The 23,093-nt window shown below is 38.2% G+C and overlaps 1 protein-coding gene across 1 annotated transcript in view; it reads right to left on the bottom strand.

Moving 5' to 3' along the window:
• The window catches only part of RBMS3 (RNA binding motif single stranded interacting protein 3), a 443,341-nt gene that overhangs the window by 15,936 nt on the left and 404,312 nt on the right, over nt 1–23,093 (bottom strand). The window contains exon 11 of the mRNA XM_058819606.1: nt 22,526–22,636. Within this exon, the coding sequence (XP_058675589.1) occupies nt 22,526–22,636 (111 nt within the window). The remainder of the gene's footprint in view (nt 1–22,525; nt 22,637–23,093) is intronic.

Genomic DNA, 23,093 nt, shown 5'->3' with positions numbered 1-23,093 from the left:
TAAGGCACAATGTCAGTGTTGATACTTACAACGATGGGTTTGGATAATGCAAGAGTTGAATTCCTTGTCATGAATATTCATGGTTGGTTGTTTAGCAAAATGCTTCCTGAACACTGCTGCTCAGCAGCTTCCATATTCAGCACACAATGAGCCCACTGGAATCTATGTCTCTTCCTGGGTCCCCCAGACACTCTGTCTAGCTATTCTATTAAAAAATGTGCTCTGGATCTTTTAAAGTGAGTAGAGTCCAGGCTAGGAGGTGGAAAAGGTATTCAGAAATTATTCTGAGATTTAAAGAAAAGTTAAATATTTTATATGTACTCAGTTTAAGACCACCCAGGATGAAAATTCTAGTCTAAGGATATCCTTGAGCTGAGGGACTCTGTTGTAATGCAGCTCAATTTGGATTACAGCTCCTGTAAATATACATACTCTGCACATGGCTTCCCATCTACCTCAAGAACATCATGTAACTTGGAAGTAGGCAGATGGCAAACACAGAAGACATCTATGTCAGAAGGCCACCACTGACATTTATTTTCTCTGTGAACCACACTCAGTACTTGGATAATTCTTTATCCACACATATGTGTGAGACAGAGACAGCATGACTCATATGCTCAGCTCAGCAGCACCCAGCACCCAGCTACATCCACTAAATATCAATGTTATGAGCATTGAAATGAGAGAATCTGAAGAACCCAAATGCATCCTTTCATTGTCATGTGTTTCCATCAGGATTAAAGATTCTTGTGCTGTGATGTGATCAGTCATTCAACAAGCTATGTGCAAGGCAGAGGAAACCACTGTTCATTCTTCCACAGCTGTACAGGCTTTGTGGGTCTAAAAGTAGAAGCTGCTCATTTCTGACAGTAAAATGAATAGTGACTCTACAGGCAGAGATGATGGATCTGGAGGTTATAAGGGAGCTTTTCTCAGCAGTCTGATCCTTTAAAAGCCAGTAATTTCTACTACAGAAAACAACTACATTGCTGGTGGCAACAGGCTCCTAATTTGCTTGTAAACTATTGTTTTCTTCATACGGCACAGAGAATGAAAGTTCTCAGCACTGAAGATGTGCAGTATTATAATATGATTCATGCTTTATGATGCCCAACTGCTTAATTCAGACTGCACTGATCAGGTACCAATTTAGTCTATATGCTACATTAAGAATTCTACTCATGTCTTTTCCGATGGGGTTTTTGTTTTTTACCACTTTGAAACAACTTAAATGTGTGGAAAAAATACCTAGCTAGAAAACAAGAGTGTTGATGCACACTTACACCTCTGTTCTTTCAGATACTGCCCTCTGTGACTACAAAGAGTTAAATGCCAGGAGGTAACAAATGAGGAGGTGGGTTGAGGGGACAAAATGAGATCCCTCAAGAAGGATCATGTTTAATTCAGAGAGCAACATCACTTCTTCGAGATCTGCAAACAGCAGGGTGTCCCAGCCTGGCTCCAGCAAGGATCCTGTAAAGCCTGCAGCAAACACCAAACCCATAAAGGTGACAGGCACTGGGAAATAAAAACACAGGAGGAAGACAGCTGCCTGTACCCAACGGAGTGAGGGAGCATGCTGCAGTAGGATAATAGGATTTACCCATCAAAGGTGGAGCTGAATCACCTGCAGGGAATTTGCAGGAGCTTTTACATTGAGACTGTGGCACAGGTAATGTCCATTTATTCATCTGCCCTAATAAGCTCTTAGCCTGCTTTTCTCAGGCCCAGGTTAATGCAGAGTCAGGCATCTGCCTAACAGCTGAGGTACATAGCAAACACCCCTTACACCAGCCATTAGTTACTGAGTTTGAGCTGAGACACTGCCTGAAAGAGTGCCTCTTGCAAGACCAAACTATTTCATTTACATCACCAGAAGAGTTTGGCTGCACATTCTGTTTAAATTCTGAAGGCCATCATTAACAGAATGTATAAGAAACCACGCTAAAGTTCAGTTCTATTTATAGGCCTAGTTGCCTATAAAATAACACAGCTGTGATTAGACAGAGGCTGCTGCAGATGCATGAACTCTCTTGGTCACTATGAGTTCTGTGGGATTTTAGAGACTGACAACAGTTAATAATCTGATCAATGTTGAATAAGTTTCCTGGTATAAAGAAAACAAAAAAGAACTAACAAAATGAGATAGTAACAGATATGTTGCAGTAAATCTGGAAACCTCAAACAACACTCAGAATCAATAGACTTGCTAAGGACAAATGGCAATGAGCAAGGAAAAAATGTTTAAGAAGCCTTTTATACATTCCATGTGCAAATGCTTTTTTTCTGGTGTTTTGCTTTGTTTTATGCCAATGTATATCTGTTGCAAGAATCAAAGATCTCTTTCCTTCTATCATCAGCCTTGATGTTCCTGAGAAGACAGGGAGCCTTTTCACTCACGGTGAAAGCCAAAATACAGAAGCCTTGTACCAGACTATGCTGGTAAGCCCTTACACCAACCAACACAGCCTGCTAAAGGGAGATTAAACAGGATGTCTAATGTGAGCAAATGCTAAATCATGTATCTGAAATAAGACCAGAATCTGGTCTTCAATGACTATTTGTGGCTTCCTATCACCACATGAGCTATAGTACAGTGATAATGACTTAGCTTTTCAGGATTCCCAGAATTAATGCCAGGGTTTGTTTCTGCCTTTTTTTTTTTCTTTTTTTTTTTCTTTTTTTTTTTTTTTAATCTTTTAAACCATCTGAGAAGTCTAGACACTGCATCACTAACAGAATTATGTGAAAACATTTGCATTGCTGGAAAACTGAAGGAAATGAGTCTGTTGGCTGAATTTCTGAATTTATTTTTACCTTTTTTTTTAATCTTTTTTTTTTTTAACCCCATGAAGGAAACGTGCCCTTCCACTTTCAAATCTCTTTCCCTGCAAAGAACAAAAACTGTGTCTCTCTTTGACCATTGTCAGGTGGTTATAACTTTAATGAAATATGGAATAAAACCACTGCTTTTTTCTCTCTGGTTCCACCTTCTCATTTGAAAATACTCTGTTCTCCAATAGAAAAGAACATTGTCTTGCTGTGCCCTCTTATCCCATAGTCTGGCATGGAGATATGGGAACTCAGGAAGAGAAAAGGACCATCTAGTTCATCAGTGCCAGTGGCAGTTCAATGAAACACAATATCCAGCTGCCACAGTTTTCACTTTAAACTTAAAGTATCTTTTGCTACCCAGAAGCATTCTCATTTTCCAGCTCAATCCTGTACTTATTCAATGGCTGTTATTAATTTCACTTTCTCCCAATTAAAGAATGGGAGAATAAATGATATGAAGTTTTTGCATATATTACAATAATTTTGCTAATAATTATCAGCCAGGCCTAAAATATAATAATATAATTCCATTTTACCACACAATTACCATAGTCCTATCAAGAGCAGCTCTGTCATTCAACAGAATACCACTGCTGGGCCACTGCACTCATTGTTCAGGCAGAGAATAGAAATCTTCACCGGATTTAACATTCCTTCCCTGCTGCTCAGTAATACAAATGTATTTAGGAATGCTGGCTATCAATTCCCTTTCAACCTTCCTAATGAGATGTTACCTAATTCTCTGAGCAAGTTAAATGAAGGTAGAGAGAATAATAACTTCAAGAACTATATTTGCAAGCTAATCTCCTTTTCTCTTCAGGAGTTCTAAACATCCTTCACAAATCCCTATCTGTGGAAATCAGAGTAATACAAAGGTATAGAAGAAAAAGTGCAGATGAGCTAACCCCCCCCATAGCTAACAGGTCTTTTCTTCTGTCTGAAATTCAGTCCTGCTACTAAAGCACAGTGATCAGGACTAATCACATAAAGACTATTTAGAGTAAATAAATAGGAGAACAGTCAGATACCCACATACAGCTGTGCACCAGCTCTCACTAGCATACACTTTGTAACAACTGTAGTGAATGCAAGCAGTATAAACAGATAAACAAAAAAACCTGGCTCATTCACTTTAACCACTTTTTAGTCTAAAGGCTGACACTAGAAAAGAACTCAGTAACTCTCAAACCACCTCCAGATATCTCATCAATATAAAAGGGCAAAACCAGAGGAAAACTCATCAGGATGTGAAAACAAATTTCCATTCTGATTGCATCTTTCATTAATTGGAAACTTCCTTTAGGAACTTGACCTGAGGGTACCAAAGATCCTTGCAGTCCATGTGGGTGTACCAAGGCCCATGATAGTTTCACTCTTCCTTGTGACATTGTAGGTGGGGATCCATGCAGACTGTATAGAAATGTAAACTGATCCCCATGTATGACTGCATATATGAACAGCCCCAAGATGTGAAAAATGATTTTTTGTATCATTTGAATAATGCCATATGTCTGATGGATGCATTTGCAAGAGAGGAAGACTTCTGTGCTTAAAACAAAGAACAAGACTCTGGCAATTTGCTGTATTTTCATAATTGTTCAGTTCTTACATGTTTCGCTGGAAGAGAGGTTTTTTTTTTTTTAATACCCTCTATGTACCTGTCCTATGAATGCACATTATGAGCTCTCTGGGGCAAGTTTCTGAGCACGGGTTAGTGCCTGATTTATTACAGTCCTGTCTGCAGTGCCCCATATAAAATCACGGTATAGTGACTGCATCATAATCATACTGCATCATTTTTGGTCAACCAGAGGTGGCAATCACTGAGATTCTATGTGAAATTCACACATTTATATTCTTCTTTCAGATCCTGTATACTGAAGAATAAAAGGGTGGTGCAGCAGAATTATAACTGTGGCTTCTGATACTTAAAAATTCCCTATGCACCCCTTTAGTTGGAAACTCTTAGACATTTCCATTTAACTGCAATTCTGCCAATTAGTCCCTGATGAATGGCTGCTAGTAAGATGAAGGAAAATTGATCTGTACATTTTCATATTTTCAACATAAGTAAAAAAAAATAAAATGTGTTGGTGAATCTCTCAACATATAAGCACGCTGAGCTATTATTAATAACACATCCATATATATGAAGAAATAATTGTTTTCTAGAGGTAAACATGTCTTCTAGATGTTATTAAATCTCCATGAATTTGAAGAGTCTAAAGAGAAGCAGACTGCTGTGTGCAAACGTGCTGTATGGTTGAAACAAAAGGAGAACTGCTTAGACTCTTTAAATAACAGTTGCTCATCAATCATCACATGCACTTTCCACGGCTCTTTCAGACCAGGGATAAAAGTGGACAGCTCATGGGCCAGCTGTCCAAGAACGAAACAGATGAAAGCCAGGACAATTAGCTGGAAGCTAAACCAAACCAAAAAGAACAGTAAAAACAGACAAAAGGTCACATGAATGTTAGTATTTCCAGTTTTCCTAGAAACAGGAAGAATTTCAACATCTCCTTCGTGAAAAGGCAGTCATGCCTGGCAGAGGAAAGGTAGTAAGATAACAGAATTATACCACCAGTGTACACCTTGGACATTGTTAATAGCAGCTAAAGCATGATATTCTTCAGTCCTTTATCTCTAAAAGATCCTTAGAATCCAAAATATTTGGTCAAGTATGAAAGATATCACTGTGGGAAGGGAGGGCAGGGCAGGGACCATTTCAATACTTCATGAAAAACACTGCTGTTCACCAGTGCCCTGCATGCAGAGATGGAGGAGAAGCTGTCGGTTCAGTGAGCCTGAAACACCTTGCAGACACCTGAAACACCACTTCCAGGGCAAGTCACCTTCTGGGGCTTACCCTGGAAGCCAGCAGTGGCATTAGGGATGCCTTGCAAGCTGCCCTTCCTGAATGGATGGTGAACATGCCAGTCCAGGCTTAGGCAGGGGGAAACACATTCCCTCTGGGAAATGCTGGGCCTTGTGCCTAAAGATACGAGGAAAATCAGCCTGCTCATGGGTATGTGTGGATAAACATCCCCCAAATCATGCACTCAGGCCTTCCAGGCAGCCCAACACAGAGATGATATGGTTGAGTAGGGAGTTTACAAGACCCAAGAGCCCTGCTTCATCTCAGCCCTCATGTGAAGCTCTGGGATGCCCTTACCTCTTCCCACACATCTGGAAACTGGCAGTACCTCTTCAGTCTTCAAGCCAGTGCCCTGCTTTTTTTTCCAGGACAATCCCACCAAGGTGCCTCACCAAAGTAACATTCCTGGGGTTTTCTCACTTGGCTGCCAGACTAATCTGGCCCTCAGAAAGCAGACCTGTAAGCTGACCCAATAGGAAGTCTGGAAGCCTGCCCACAGCGTTGGACATGCTGAGGCTGCTCTGGAACATGAAATCCTGGGAGTGTTTTGCAGCTGCTGCCTGAAAACTGACAGAAACCAAGATGGACATTTAAGCCAGTTGGCAGCTGCCAAGGTCTTGCAGACTAGATTTTGTATTGGGAACAACATGAGGCATTGTTTCTGAAAATTAAATTCTGTTTGGAATTTCTGGCTCAAGGGACAATCTTTCTGGTTTGTTCTGAGTTTTCAGAAGATGAATCAGAATGAAACCAAATTTCATAAGATTGATTTCCCACAAACTGGAAACCATGAGTGTTGCTTGGCCAACTCTTCATCTATCTGCAACTTCAGCAAAAGATAAGCCATATGCGTATTTGGATAGGGTGGGGATACTAGAGAATACTAACCTTTAATGGCTGGTGCCAACTTCAGTGCACCTAAAGTATTTTAAAGTGATGCAGTACAAAATATTGCTTCGCATTGGCATAAAAATTGTGTCAAAATCTTGAAATGTATTTACATGATCACTAGCTTTGCTTACATGGCAGGGCTGTGGAAAGTGGTAGTAGTGAGCACTTCTGGGGAAATCTTCCCTTTCCACTTCCACAACTTCTTGAAATTCTTGTGGAAGAAGGATCACCTTAAAATTAAAGTCAATGCCCTACTTTGAATGTGACTGTAAGAATATTACAGTCTGCCCCTCGGTATGTTAACTATCAGCTGTGGGAGGAACTCTGAGACACATTGGATCATATCAGCAATAGGGCTACAAAAACAAAGGAGAAACCTTGACTTTTAGCAGAGTGGACTGAACTATACTGCTATGTCATCAGCTTATCTACCATGTAATGATATGCTAATAATGTTGAATTCCTAAACTTGCGTGATAAAAATTACACAGAATCTCTCCTAATTTGTCATTGTTTCATCCAAAAGATAAGGGGAAGAGGTAAAGAAGATACCAAAAATTTTTTAAAATATTGAAACAAACAATGAAACAGATAAAACAATGAAAACCAACAGAACAAAACAGAAAATGCAAGAAGGAAAAAAAAATCCCAATACTTCAAAAAATAGCCATCCCTCCTTGCCATAAGCCCTCCTGTTTTATAATCTACTTAGTAATTCGTCTCCTAGAGAGAGGTTTCTTTAGAATGCCTCCCATTCTTGACTCTTGAAGGTCTTTCATACTATTTCCCTATAGTATAGTATTTTTTCTTAACCTATTACATTTTTTTCTTAACCTATCACTATTACCTATTATTTTTCTAAACCTATACTGTTTTGTTGGGGAAGTGTGATCAACACAGCTGATGAACCATAAGCAAAGTAGCCAAAATCACAAGCCTGATGCTTCAGCTTTAACTCTCACTTTGTACAGGTGAGCAACTTAACACATAGCAAACATGAGGTTTGTTTGAAAAATAAAAAGGTACAAGTACTCATTTTTCAAAAGACACTATTAAATAGAGCTTTATGAGTATGCTTAGTAGTTATTTTACCAGGAATAACGTGAGCAATGCTTGAAGGGGCCAGTAAAACAGATGCGTCTTAGTGCTGGCAGAATAGCAACATTCCAAGCCTGTTCTTTGGGTTCTTTCACTGCTAGCTTTCCAAAGGAGACAGAATCACCTCATATGCATTCAAATTTTATACAATTATCATTTGGTATGGATTTGTGCTTTAATACCTTCTTACAGTTCTGGAAAATACAAGCACTGAAAGTTTTCAGTGCTGATGTATGAATTTTAATAATTTCTATGGCTAATAGAGACCTGGCCAAATATAAAGCAATTCCCATCATTGGAGAAAAAAAATCTCTTAATCAGTCTTGTCCTTGCCCTCACTGTACTAAATGTAAATAGTTTTAGACAGGGCTAAAAAAAGTGTAGCAGCAGTCTCAGCTTGATAGACGAGTATGCTGAAATGGTTGCTCTCAATACATTTTTTCAGTTAGCACATTCTGTGAAAAATGAGAAGCAAAGCTAAATAACAAAATCTTCACAATTTCCTCCCCTCTCTCTAATTCTGATAGAGATTATGAGGACAATAATCCAGGAAGGGAATCAAGATTGGGGAAAAGCCAAATACATATTCAAACACCCATATTTCCTCCTTAAGAATGCCCTTTCTATGACAGAGATGTCCAAACAGCACTTAAGGAGCAACAGCAAAATGCCTGACAGACAGGCATGATAAGTAATGGCTCAAAATGTTTGCAAGCCAGACAGAAAGGGTGACTTTTTCTTTCTTTTTTTTTTTTTTTTCCCTGAAAATCCTTTAAGGTAAACTCACTCCCTGTCTGCTGGCATGCAGCCATTTTCCTATAAATTCATATTACAGTGCTGTATTTCTAATGGATTGGGTATGGTGCTTTTCCATTTTGCTAATGAGAAAAGCTAAAGGCCATTACTTGTTCTGATTAAGATCCCAAGGGAAGAAATGTGATGTGTATATCACCAGGCCATACCTAAAGGAAGTATTTGGCATTTCCAATCAATCAGATGAAGTGTAGACAGAAAAAGTCTTATCCTGTGACGGCAGAGGAAGAAGATATAGGGGGAAAAGAAACCATAGAAAGTGTCTTTAAAAGGTGACTTACAGGAATCAGTTATAATGATATTAGTGTGATCAATGACTAGGGCTACTATCTGGGAAGGATGTAATTACCAAAATGAAAACTTTCAAATGGGAAGCCTGATCAAGGGCAGAGGTACTGTCATATTTCTCAGGGCACTGTCAGCTCTCATCCAGGCAATGTATTACGGTGTCACTCACAAGCACTGCGAGGTTGTGCCTCCCTGGGGTGGGAGCAGACCTGGGAGTGAGGGATTGAGAAACTTTGCATCCAGCTCAGAAACGTGCCTAAGTCTGGCCCCAAAGGCAAATTCAAGATAAAGAAAGATAAGGCTGGGCAGAGGGGAAAATAGAAAATTCCCAGTCATGACTGGCTCTAAGGAAGGTTTTTCAGCAGTGCACATTTAAAAATCATTTCCAGAGAGAGAGAAAGGAAACGCTGTAGACTGATGAGCTACTTGTCATAAAGGAGAGGAAACAAAAAAATGTACCAAGAGATGCACTGCTCCATTTACAGAAGGATGGTCTGGAATATCCTCTAAGATGTTTCAATATGCAATTCCTACATGTTTAATCCTGTTGTCATAGAATTTTTCAAATTTATATCTGAATGAAATACAAAGTTTAGAGACAGTTTTTCATCCCTTTTTCAGTGGCTGCATAGTAACAGCTTGAAAATGGTACAAGATAGATGCTCCAGATGGCAAATAAATGAATAGAGCTTGGAGATGGATGTTCTAAGAGAGAACAAGATTCCTTGACTGTGTCACAATGCACAGTCAGAGGTGTAGATATACTGTAAATAATATATTAATTTCACATAATAAATCACTGTGGAACATGAAAACTGACAAAAAATCTACCACACTACATCCCCTCAAATGGAATTCCAGATTCATGGAACATTACTGTCAATGACAGCAAAACTACAATAACTGATATGGTCAGCAGGAGAGAGCGTCCTGTACTCTCCCAAATCTGTATTAGGGCATTTAGCTTTCCTCTACAGGACACCACTGATTCTTTACAGACACTTGGGAATGCTTCAGACACTGCCACTTGGAAATAGAAAGAAAGGCTGTAACACTTTCCCCTCCGTGTGCTTTTAAAGAACATTTTCAACCCCTCTCTTCATCATGAGATCAGGAGGCAAAGGTGAGAGATGTTATTTCTCTTAAATATTATTGGTGACAAGGCATGGATGAAACATACAGTGCCAGAAAAAAATAAGAACCACAGCTGAGAAAGCCCATCTACATTTATCAAACTGAAATTCAATCATCTTCAGCTTTCCTTAAAGGCATATATTTAAAATATTCCACACAGGCCCTAACAGGAGTCCTCAGTGAGCTCTTCTGATCCCTCTGTTCCAATCATGCGAAAAGGAACAAATGCTGCACAAATGCACCCCAGCCTGTACAGGCAAGCAATTCTGGCCTGTTCTAAATGCCAGCCTAGTCAGGGAATTGTTCTTCTCAGGAGGATCTTGCAGAGTATCTATTTCTAGGCTAGGTTATCCATTCTGGTTCTTTGATGCACTTCTGGCTCTGGCACATGGACTGACTGGAAAGCTCAGATATCTTCATTCTGCACTGGCACGCACTGATCAGCATAATGTTCCCTTTCTCCTTTCCTTTTATACACAATATATGTGAAAAAAAAAAAAAGATTAGGTGCTGTACAAATATTTGCACAAAGTCCTAACTGCACCACAGACTTCCTTGTCCAAGAATATGACAGAGATGATAAAGTGGCCATTTTTCTGTCAAATAAATTTATATCAACACTTTAAAGCCACAGGACTTTGCATGATTCACCTTACAGAGAAGGATCGCTGCTGACATACAAGTGCTACACCGAACTCACAGGCCACACTGCTGAAATACAAATTAGCAGCATTAACACTTAGAAAGTATAAAATTGGCTATTCCTGAAGCTGAATAAGGGCATTTGCAGATTCCTCACACTTAGTGGCTGAAGTCAGGGACAACGAATTTAATCTTAAAATGAGAGGGTGTGTGCGGGGGATGGTTTGCCAGCCTGCCCAGCTGTAATATCCCCTAACAGCCTGGAAGGAATGGTAATTGTGAACTGAAACAGCATCTGCTTAACTGTCATCCTTGCCTCAGGACTGGGACTTTTTTTGTTTGTTGTGAAGATCATGAGAAACACTACATGGAGCATGAAGATGAAAACAGAGCAAGATTAAAAACATTAAATACAACCACCAAGACACAGCTGTCCATACTGCTAGTGAACTCAGGGAAATACAAATGCCAAAATTTGACATTCATTATATAATTTGGTATGGGAATTTAGAACACTGAGTTAAATGCAAAATTCTATTTTAAAATATTTTTCATTATTATTAATATAGAGGACAGATTATTACACACTATTCAGCAAGAAACAATTAAGATTCACTGCTAGGCAGTAAAGCCAAATCTAACTTCAACTGGCAAAATCTTCTCTTTTCTTACTGAGAAGAATGGGCCAATTAGTTCAGCTGCCTTGACCAGAACAGCTTATGGCAGTCCATCACACTGAGATTTTGGGCTTTGCCTCAAATGTACAGCTGAGCATCCCTGGGCTTGGAACAGGAGCTGCTGTCCATACTCTAAGAAAGGCTACACTGTACAGAGGTAATTTACCTCAAAGGGAATTGAAGAACTTGCATTAATATGATTATTTATTCAAGTGATGCTATAAGGTTTAATTAGTATTTTTAAAACACCTTGATGATATAAAATGCTTTATAGGTGCTGCTGTTGCTATTTGTCAGTTGTTCTCTGCCTCAGGATGTCTCTGAAAAGACTGGAGTCCTGTTGTGTTTGGGAGGAAAGCAAATGCTACAGATTCCCTCCTGTATAATTTGCACCTGAGGGAAAAAAAAAAAAAAGAAAAATAAAAAGAAGAAATGTTTACCATAAATCTGCAGGATGTGTGCAGATGGGGTTAAAATACTTCCATAGAAATGCCATGGATTCATAAACTGAACTAACTGAACTGCCTAAAAAATAAGTGCTTCAAACTATCAGTAAGTACTGAAATTTCTTAGCTTACAATAGGATCAACTCTGCCTGCAAAGATCTCTGTATAACAATTATAGACAAGAGACATTAATACTTCACACTTCTGTGCCAAACTTGTAATTGCAATCATATAATTAAGAGTCCTTGGAACACATATCCAATAGTGTATGCAATAAAGTAAAAATCTAATATTAAAAATAAGCTCAAGATGATGCCATGGTACTTAAGCCATATTTTTCTGTTTTGAAATGCAAAAAAATATAAGACTGCTCATGACATTTGTATGAAAACTAATGAAAGACAAAAGTGGATTTATAAGCCTTGAAATGTATTATTTTCTTTGCCTTCTGTCACAGATTAATTACTGTAAATTGTTCCATCAATCATTTTCAGATTTCTAATTCTGTTACACTCAGTTTTAAACAAAGGATAAAGATTTCAGCAAGGTCAGTAGTCTTCTGCTCTCAATACTGTTCAGGTGCAAATAAAATAAGGAAACCTACTTCAACCAATGGCCACACACTGAGTGGAATTTTTTTGCTACTATTTCCTTATGTCCCCTAAGACAGCAAGGAAATCTGAAATTGTTACTACTTGCATTTTTTAGTTATGGATAAACTTCATGTAATACAATAATCTTATAGAATGTGTGTAGGAAAATAATATCAATCAATCAAATTATGGCCATTTTGTTGGAACAGCCATTTATTTTCAGAAAACTAAAGGCTCTGAGATAAGTCCATTGTCTTCAGAGGAAATCAATTGTACTAAAGCTAGTTAGGAGCATTTGTATGTTAAAAGAAAGTTAGCAAAATAGCTTTTGTTAAAAAGTTATCTTTGAACACTAAAATTTTGAGCACTAATTTTGATTCTGTGGATAAACTAGGCAAGGTTATCTGTGGGAATATCATCATAGTCCAGTTCACATCCCCTTGTTACTGTATTTTTGTCACTCTGGTTTGCACTATCAAAAATAGCAATTGAGAAAAGAACAAATACAACTCATTTTTCAGCCAAATGCAGGTGATTCAGGTGGAAAAGGCTGGCAGCAGAGCAAAATTACAGTAAACAGGAGGAAGGGAGAAGTCAGGTGCCGGAGCAGTTGGAAAAAAAAATCACATTGGAAATCATAGCACCTTTGGTCTATTCTGCAAACACTGCACACAGCTGTGCTTCACAAGCCAGAGAACACAAACAGCATGAAGCTCTTGCATCAGTGAAATCAGTTTGTGTCATATAAATATTATATTGATTTAAGAGGAACCCCCGAGGGAAACACGGCAAAGGAAAACCGGGAGTTGAGGTTGGCAAATGCGCAATAATTTGGACCCTTAGATACTAAAGTCTTAAATTTTCTGTTACAACTACTAACATTAAAAAGGCAAACTACTAATACTAAAAAGGCAAAATTAGAGGCATACAGGTGATTATATCACATTCAAAAGTCATAAAATGTCACAAAGGATAGAGGAGTCCCTCATGGGACCAGACAAGGATGTGCCTCTGGATACGAGCGCTCCCTGGACCCACACCGATGAGGTGTTGCTCACCTCTGCCACACAGTAGAAATCTGCTGAGTTCAACAGTTCATCACCTTGCTAGAAAAACAATTCAATTCAGCAAACTCCCAAATTCACTCAACACAGCTGCTCTCAAACCCCTTGCCACAGCTCAATGAAAAGTGCTGACTGAGATGTTTCATAGTAAATATTAGGTATAGCAGAAATCTCCTCCCAAATTGAGTCTTTCAGGAGCAAGAGGATTCTACAGCCTCCGAGCTCTGACACAGAAACACCTATAACTCACAGATAATAAAATACCATCAGAGGGCATAGAGGTTATTGCCATCAGCAGCTCCCTATAGATTTGTAAATAATTTGAACCAAGCTTATCCTTTTCTGAGAACTTCAGGCTGAAATCATTTTATATACAGGATACCAGTGTCCTGCACAATGTATGAAGCCTGTACCTTTAGCTCCTTCATTTAACCTTGCTTCACAAATGAGTGAACCCTGAACAGGCTGCTCTTTCCAGAAGAAAATAAGAAAGATACCTCAAAAGCACTGGTAATTTGTCTTACAGGAAGTTTAAACCTTTGGGGTACCAGTTTGCCAACCATCTGATAAGCCATGCGGATTAACTGTGAAATGCACTGTGAGCTGAGATTCAGTGGGATATGATATAGGAAAAGGCAGTGAAATTCAATGGAATTTTATTTTTGTGAGCAGCTGTAGGCCCAGGACTTTGTCCAATACACAGGTTATGTTATCTCTTCCACTGTGATTAAAATATGTAAAATACTGAACATCTTTCAGATTAAATTCACTTTCAACTCCATTCTATGTGTTTTCAGTAACATGGCAACAGGTCACCTTCCAAAACACTGCAACACCTGCAATCTAGTGTTTCTGTGAAGTCCCAATACCTCTTGAATTAAAAAAAAATTCCCTTATGAAAGAACATGGGAAATATAATTCAAAGGTTGCTGCTCAGAGTAGAAACATTTTGCTTAACAAAATTTAACCATCTTATTGGAAAGAAAAAAAAATAATCTAAAGAGTTCAGTATACTTACTAATCACACAAAACATGTTGAAATTAATCAATCTTACCTCTTGGTTCCAAATGATTTTTAGTAAGACAATACTGTGAATGTTCAGTTGCAACATATGTTTACTCTTTGACTGTAAACCTCAGATATTGCAAATAAAATGTTATTTTGATGCACAACTCTTTTCTGAATCTTGGTACATCATGCTCAGTAAACATTTTTGAAAGTTTTTATAATACCCTGAAGTCTTGGTACTTAAATAAGTGTTACTTGCTTTGAACGGAAATAACAATGTCTCTTTGTAATGAAAAACAGAGGTTGGAGATGAAAAAAGGCTATTAGACTGCTCTGGATTTGTGTCAACACCTGGAAATTCCTCCTGTGGATTTTAAAGTCCAGTTGAGTTCTAGACATCCCAAACATTGAACTTTCTATGCTTCATTCCAAACACTAGTCTAGCTCTCAATGTCTTCTGCAACATATTAAAGTTATGCTTTCCCTATTCTACTTTCATAGCCTTTTTGTTAGCACCACTGAAATTTCTTTTCCTTTCCAGGGATACCCTTCATGCACCTAAGTTGTGTTGTAAACCACTGTTGTCTGTCACCTTCACACCCTTTTCTTTCAGCTAAAGTTTAGCTCTCACACTGAGAGAGTTGATACAGTTCCAGTGCTTCACCTTAGACCTAAAAGATATTGTGGGAAGGATTGCACCAGTAATTAGGATAAATTAGCTGGTTTCTCATATAATTTATCATGTTTTTCTTTTCTTCAAGGATTTCAAGACTTCTTGATGTGTTTGTGTGCACTTGCATATGAAGAGAAATGACCACAGATCTGCTTCCCAGCTCTTGGCAGAGAGGAGCTGTGGGAGCAGCATCTCTGGGAGACACTTGCTTTTCACATGGCCACAGTTTTGAAAAACACCCTTCACCTCTCTAAGATCCTCAAACTTGTCCTGTATTGCAGATCCCACACAGAGCTTGTCTTCACCTCTTATATTTGGATTTATTATTCTCTGGAAAGCATATTCCTCATTTCAGTCAGAATTACCCAAGCCTTGTTTAAACACAGGCAGTACAATAAAAACAACATTTTAATAAGGCAAAGAGTTCTCTTCTTGATTGAAAAATGGAACACATTTACAAAAGAGAATCATATCAAGAAAATAGAGATGACAGACCTGACATTTACAGTACTCTTGTTTTCCACCTCTTATTGAGTTTGTCAGCTGTAGGTGTGGTGGGATGTTTCAAACCTAGAATAATGTCCAGGATTTTTTAAAACTTATTATTTGTTCCTCTCTTCTACCTCCCTATCTGCTAAATAAAGAGATTCTTTCTCTCCCCAAAACTTGCTCTGCCATTTACAGCATCAGCACAATTTCACAAGAAAATGTGTGAACATTTTATTTTTCCTCTTGAAATTCCAAGTATTTAGGTAAATGACCTACTAGCAGTTAAAAAAAATGAGTTTGCAATCTTGGTTCATCTGGAGGAGAGATATCAACAAAAATTTCTGGGGGTATGACTACAGACGAGCCTTTTTGGGGGGGATATTCGGCAGATCACTAAATTTATGTCAGATACTACTAGTTTTATGGCTTTTAGCTCCTACTCATTACTACAAAGTAAAAATTTTCATTTTATATGCACTGCATGGCTATCACTAAACAAAAATACAACATGCTTGGAAGAGGTGGCTTTGAACTGCACTCTCATTCACCAGGTGGCACTTCTAGAAATCCCAAAAAGAACTGCAGCAGTCATATTTAAGAAAATATATGAGAAACAAGCCCCTAAATGTTCTAGTTTACAGTTACGTAAAGTCATCTGCAAATCAATTATATGAATGAGGTTAGTTTTATGATGAAAATGAAGTTATATTAGTTAGGGCTTTTCTGGCTGATACTTCTGATACTTTTTGCTTTGCTGATCCATCACTGTTGCTTTGTGTTGATGTGTATTTTTATCACCACAATCAGGGAGTTGATTCCTTCTCTGAAAGGGAATCTGGGCTAATGTCACTTTGAGTCAGTAGCTGATACCTCAAAGAGAGGCAGCAAAATCTCTTTGTTCATTTGTGGAAGTGTTGTGTGAAGGTAAAATTTAACACAGAATAAAAGCTACTGACCTGCTGGGCTCAGATGAAGTGGTGCATGGGCCAAAAATGGAATTCCCTCCATCTATGTTTATTCACCTTTTACATTTTCCCTCCCTGCCTATGAGAGGTAGTGGCTTTGAAGATTGGAACACCTGCATATAATGGCAAACAGAAAGCCACTACTAACAAATGGCAGGAAGGTAGAGCTGAATTCTGAAGAGAAGGGGGAACACTACAGAGATATGATTTTATAAACTCTATTCATTCAAAAATACCATCTAGCCACAGCTATGGTAAAGCATAGACTGTGGAACCCCTGTTGAAACAGATGAGCAGAAAGAGTCTCAGAAAGAGCTGACTGCTGTTGACTGCTTAGAATCTGGTGCTTTTCACTGAGTGCTCCTTTTTATCTCAAATTACATGAGGTAAATTGGAACTGCCTTTCAAGAGAATGTTTGGGAAAAAAGATGCAGGAGGAGTTACTTGTTTTTTATAAATCTCACAAGAATTTATGCTGATCTTCTCCCTTCTAACCAGAATCAATTCTCCTTAAATGGATGTCCTACCCCAGACAGCTCCATGTTGTTAATCACTTCCATTTTCCCTGGACTTTGGCTGAGTAAAAGCATAAGGAAGGTCTTAGTTTCAGCCTGAACTAGGCTATTTCATTTGAAATGGGTTCAATCCTATGTTTTCCACACAAATAGTAACTGAAACTGTCAGTCAATAAATAAAATAAAAGAGCTCTAAGATTAACACCTGATAACGTGAAAGGCACAAGACTGCAAAGAAACTTTGCTCCTGTAGCTCTCCAAGGACCTTGTGACATACAATTGGAATAACAGAGAGTACTTCTTGAACAAGAATCTGAACATGAGGGGAATGTGATGATGTTTCAGCTCCATGTAGCTGTAGTATCTGCAAATAGAATGGAAGATTAAACAGGGAAAAAAAGCAACCCTATCTAACAAAGCAGTTATTCTGCTGAGGCCTTCAGGTGACATTTTAAACCACCAGTGACCATGGAGTATCCAAAGGAAATAATAGATAAAAAACCTATAACAAGCTTGTTGTTCCATTGAAGGGTTCTGGAGATATCATCAAGCCTTGCTGGCAACAAAAAGAACTAACAAAGTGAAAGATAAGACTGATGTACCTGCATAACAAGCCTGCTATTCCACTGAGAAATTCTGGTGATACTATAAACCAGGAAAGCTGAGTTAAGGTAGTTTGCAGTTTCAACAGGATCCCACATTATGTCACTGCAATTCTTTCACCTAACTGCATTTTTAATACAGAGTATCTGGAACAATTAAACATTTTTTTTTGTTTGTTTGTTCTTGTTGCTGTTTAAAAAGTGCAGTGGAGGGTTTATTTTGTAAGTTGCCTATCAAATTTTTAAGTTAGAAGCTGAAAATAGAGTGAACATCAAGTGTGAAGAACAATTAAGGAGCCCAGTTGAACTACCAGCTTGAGTAAAAAACCTGGCTTCTACTCACTCTTCCATTGGCCTCAAAGGTTTAAAATGAAACAAGGCTACACTAAGGCAGTTCCAAAGGAGAGGGAAAAAAAGCTGGAGTTACCCCTCTGCCTATGAGGACTAACAAAGGCTGCCTCAAGCTATTGAATGAAACTGGAACCCAAGCAGTGTCTGAAATGGATGCTAACACCAGGGAGGGGAGTGAAACCCCAACCAAGAAAGTGCAAAACAGCAAACTTCTTTCAGGAATGACAAGTAGAGGAAAAAGAATAAAGCAAATCTTCTTCCCACCAAAAAGGCAGATAATTGCTGCTGATGGCCAAACTTGGAAGTGCCAAGGAGCAATAACTGAAAGCAGTGATCAAACTGCTCAGTTTTTACATTTCTAAAGGTTTTTGTATTATATCCACTCAGGCATCAATCACAATTGTTGTGGTTATTAAACCACGAAAGAGATATCAGATCAATGGCTGTATTGGAAACATTTTGAGTGATAGGCTGATGATGGAACAATTCCAGCCTCTATACATTATTAAACACATACTAATGCTGCTCTTTCAGTGTTGCCCTTACAGACACACACTCTATTCTCCCTCTACAGTACCTTTTTTAATAGCAGACCTAATTGTAGGTGAATATCACATAGGAAAAAACAAGACTTACTATAATAAATAATAATAAACTAGGAAAAAAAAATCAAGCCATAAAACTCTTGTCTATCTTCACATTATGCCTTCTGGCATTCAAATTTCATTTTAATACAATTGTAGGAGCTGAGACTGGGTTGTCAGCCTTAATCAGAATATTCAGAGCTATTGCTTTCTTGCTGTAATCTCGACATAATTTAAGCTTGGGTTTTCTTTATGTATTTGCCCACAGCTAGCACACCCATGTAAATGCTTTTTGCTCTTTTTGAGTGGAGAGGTATCTATGAAAAATACATATAAATACGACAGAAATCACCCCTCTGGCAGATTGTCTGCTTAACTCCAGATTTCAAGCAGAATGGGGAAGTGATCAGAGCAGCACATGTGCCTCTCAATTCATCAGCAACAAAAACTGTATTTTCACCGGCAGAGATCAATTTGATTTTCATAAAGGCAAAAAAGAATTATGTTCTTGGTGGATAAAGCACAAAGCACAGTAACTGGGACATGCAAATGCTGTACCAGTTTCTCTCACAACACAGGAACATAGGGTCGAGATGCCATAAATGGCACACCTGCACCTCCTCTGTCCCTCCAGTGCCCTGTACCATTTTTTGGCATTGGAAACAAGCAAAGATGGATTTGCAGCTTTTCTAGGCATCTTGATAGCCTGCTTAGACATCCTCCTGATTGGGGAGTGCTTGGTATAGCAGATATGTCTAATTTTATGTGGACAATTCAATAATAGATAAGAATTAAGAACGTTAAAAATATAATAAAATGAAATTAATTAAGCATTATTTGGGAATTTGGATAGAAAGAAAACTTCTTGCCCCTATTCATGGCAAACAGTTTCCTAAACAAAATTATTTGGGTTTTGGGGGGAAGGCTTTACCCAGCGCAAGGGAAATGCAGCTGACCATAAGTGACTCTATAGGAAAACTGCTTTGCTTTGACTGCTGAATTGGAAGCTCCCAGATGGAAGTGAACACCCCAGCAGCACGAAGCCCGACCTGGGCTGGTGACCAAATAAAAAAGTGGATGGAGGCAGCTGCCCCCTGGATTCCCAAGGGCTTTAGTGTGTGCTTCAGGGCTGAGAGATCAAAACTCAAATCCAGTTTTTGGAGTCAAGGCACAAAATGGCAGAGGCTGCTGTTACTCAGGTCACTTGCCTCACCACAGAGCTAAAGAGTGAAGGGAGATGGAATGGCTCCCTCTGCGAAGGGAGATGGAATGGCTCCAGCCTGGACAGAGTACTTCAATGTTTTAAGGAACATCAAAAGGCTGAGTAATTCCCACAAGGTACGAAGATGCATAGACCTTTATGCTATTTCTCTAGCTTGCTCACTAGAGAATAGATTTTCTGTTGAAGCAATGTTTTAGGAACCCAGTGTTCATCCTGAATCAGGCAAGTGTGGAGGTGGTTTTGAAGTCAACTCTCACTTAAGTGACCACAGGGGTCTGTTTCGGCTGAAAAATATGTTATGTTAATTAGCAAAATGCTTTGTCTGAGGAAATGAACATATGAAACCCTTCCAATAAAAACTGCTTTGCATACTGCAAGCTTTTAAATTAAATTGGGACAGAGTTACTGCCAAGAGTGAGTAGAATTATTTGAGTAGAATTATTTGTGATTTTTTGTCTTGTTTTCCTAAAAAAATCTGGCTGGTTTCTTGAAAGGTAGCTGGTGGCTCTTTATTGCACTCTGTTGCACAGTTTTAAGGATAAAATTGAAAAATATATTCATAACAGAAATGTATAATTTATATCTTTTATCTCCCATAAAACCTAGTCCTGCTGAGCTACTCACAGTAGTATGGCTTGGACTTGGCACAATTCTTCATGCTTTATGCTCTCAATGCTCCTCTCTCTGGACCAAAACTCAGAATTCCAAATAAATGAAGTAAAAATATCTCTAAATAAATCAAATTTCTAAATAGCTCAGGTTCCCCATTTTTTTTCTTTTTTTTTTTTTTTTTCTGTAACAGAATACATGCTGAAGAATGAATTTCACATCTGGATGGATACATCCAGCAAAACTGCTACTGGCAGCCCAAATTGTAATTTCTGATAAGAGGAATTCCCAACAGAAGAAACTCTCTATGACATCCATGATTATACTGCTTGCATGAGCATTTGAACTGAATATGGTGCTGATGCTGTTTTTATCTAAGAGAAATCTTGTATGTGATAAAATAGGGTGTCATTTGAGATATTTAGAAAGCCTATGGATATTGTAGCACTCATCAATTTTTTACTCATTCTTGCCCTTTAAGTTTTCTGCAAATGACTTAGGAGTTTTACAGATAGCAGACATAAACCTTTATGGTATACCTCTGAATGAATTTTAACAAATTATCACAGGGAATGCTGCGACCTTGAAAGATAAAACTGTGTAAAGAGCTTGGAAAAGAAAGGAAAAACTTTCATTTGGTTGCAGTACCATGAGTCCAGGACCTCATTTTCACTCACTAGATGACCCACTGCCTCTCAGAGTCCTTTGCCCGACTCCCCAGATGGATTTGTTACTGTAAGCACTGTAACAGTGGTCTCAAGCAAGAAGAGAACATTAACTGGGAATTTTCTAGTTTGCATTAAGATTGTGAGACAACGATGCAGAAGACACTGTCTGTTAAATGTTACGGAATTGAAAATGACAGGCAGAGGAAGAAATTCATAGGAGTTGCCCAACAGCATAATCAGAATTCATTTTCCATTTCCTTGCCTTAACTTTTAAACAAGCTTTGGAACCACAATAATTACACATGCAGAAATTCTCACTAGACCAAGTATTTCCTTCAATTTCATGAAGGGGAAAATGCTGAGATTAACTTTTCCATGCAATTCCTACTTCTTTTGATCATTGAATGCAACATTTAAAATGCCAGGAATAAACAATGAACCATCATATTTAAGTTTTGTCAGGAAAAAATGCAGAACTCTTAGATCTTAACTGAGATTTTTTAAAGAAGTGGGGAGAGACACTGGAGCTAGAATTAAATTCAACAGATAAGGATGAAGCAGCAGAAGATAAGAGATCAGGAAGAGAGCCAACACAGTGAGTTAAATAACTTTGTACAGATGCAACTTCATTAAATATCTTATTCAACTAAAAAAAAAGTTGGGAAAATGTGTTCCTATAGATTAGTATCAAGTAAAACAGTGGTGAAAAAAAGGGTAAGTGCATAACAAAGCATGTTCTGTAATTACATGTTTCATGTAATTATTACATAAATGGCATGTGTGCTAAAGTAACAGAAGTGTAATATGTATGCCTGACTTTTGCAAAAATTTACATTACATGCAATGTGCCCACATTCACATATCAAACCACCATTTATGGCCTGCAGTTGCTGTATTTTAGGAACTTTTCAGAGAGCTTAAAGGATTTTAATTAAGAATGGTTTTTTGCCTTTCTCTGACTCTGGGGGAGTTAACCGAGTATGACTGACACAGTTGAAAAGGAAAATTTGAAAACAGTTGTTGAAATATGCATATTTAAATATGATATACTAGAAACACAGCTGGCCTTGACCAAAAATCCTATTTCTAAGCCTGGAACAAAATACATATGGTTGGCTGCTATGGTTTGAAGTGAGCAGTGGATCCTACCACAAAGGCAGAACTCCTGATCCCAGTGGTATGAAACTTTCTCGACTGACAAGCAAACAATTTAAAAATAAATTGATAGAGCAGTACTTCCATAACTACATGAGAACTAGTACAGATAATTCTTTTAAATATAGATCAGGTTTTGTTGGCCTACCATTTCACTACTCATGCTATTTTGTCATTTCTGTTCTGTAATAGCTAATGCTTACTGTATGATGATGAAGCCCTCATTTCACCACCAAAAGCACTGAAGAGAGTAGCCAATTACCTTAGGAAAATCAGTAAGAAAGAAACGCTGTGCAATAGAGAAAAAAAGAGTGATCTTACCGTTCCTGTTGTGCCCAAGGAAAGGTGGTTCATCTGTTGGGTCAGAGGGCCCATCATGCTTGCTGGCTGCATTGACATAGTGTGGTCCATTGTTGGTGTTATCACAGCACCCTGGAAACACACATTATTTACAGTTCAACCTCTCGTATTCCAAAAAAAAAAAAGTAAAGAAGAAAGAAAAGGCATTCTTTAAATGAGTGAACCTGACTTAAAACTTGACATGAATCTTAAAAGACTCTAATACATCTGTCAGAAAAAATATGTTTTGCTCCTATTGACAACCAAGCTACACACATATATTATTTGTACTGCTAATGAGGCCATTTTATGTCAGCTCCAATTAAGTGTCATTTTTTACTTCATTGCTTCTGACAAACAAATGTACATGTTCTTTCTATGATGAATGCTACTGTACATTGCAAAACGCCTGTCATTTCCGTTTCTCCATATCCTATATAGAACAATCTTACAGACAGAACACATATGTCCCCAATTTTCTCTGCCTTCTAAAGCCCTCAGTCTCAGAGATCTTCAGCCTATTATGGTAATTATCTTGGATTTTTCCAGT

This window comes from Ammospiza caudacuta, chromosome 1, assembly GCF_027887145.1.
Source record: "Ammospiza caudacuta isolate bAmmCau1 chromosome 1, bAmmCau1.pri, whole genome shotgun sequence".
Classification (NCBI taxonomy): Eukaryota; Metazoa; Chordata; class Aves; order Passeriformes; family Passerellidae; genus Ammospiza; species Ammospiza caudacuta.
The sequence above is the reverse complement of the archived record's forward strand: the minus strand, read 5'-3'. Positions and strand labels throughout refer to the sequence as shown.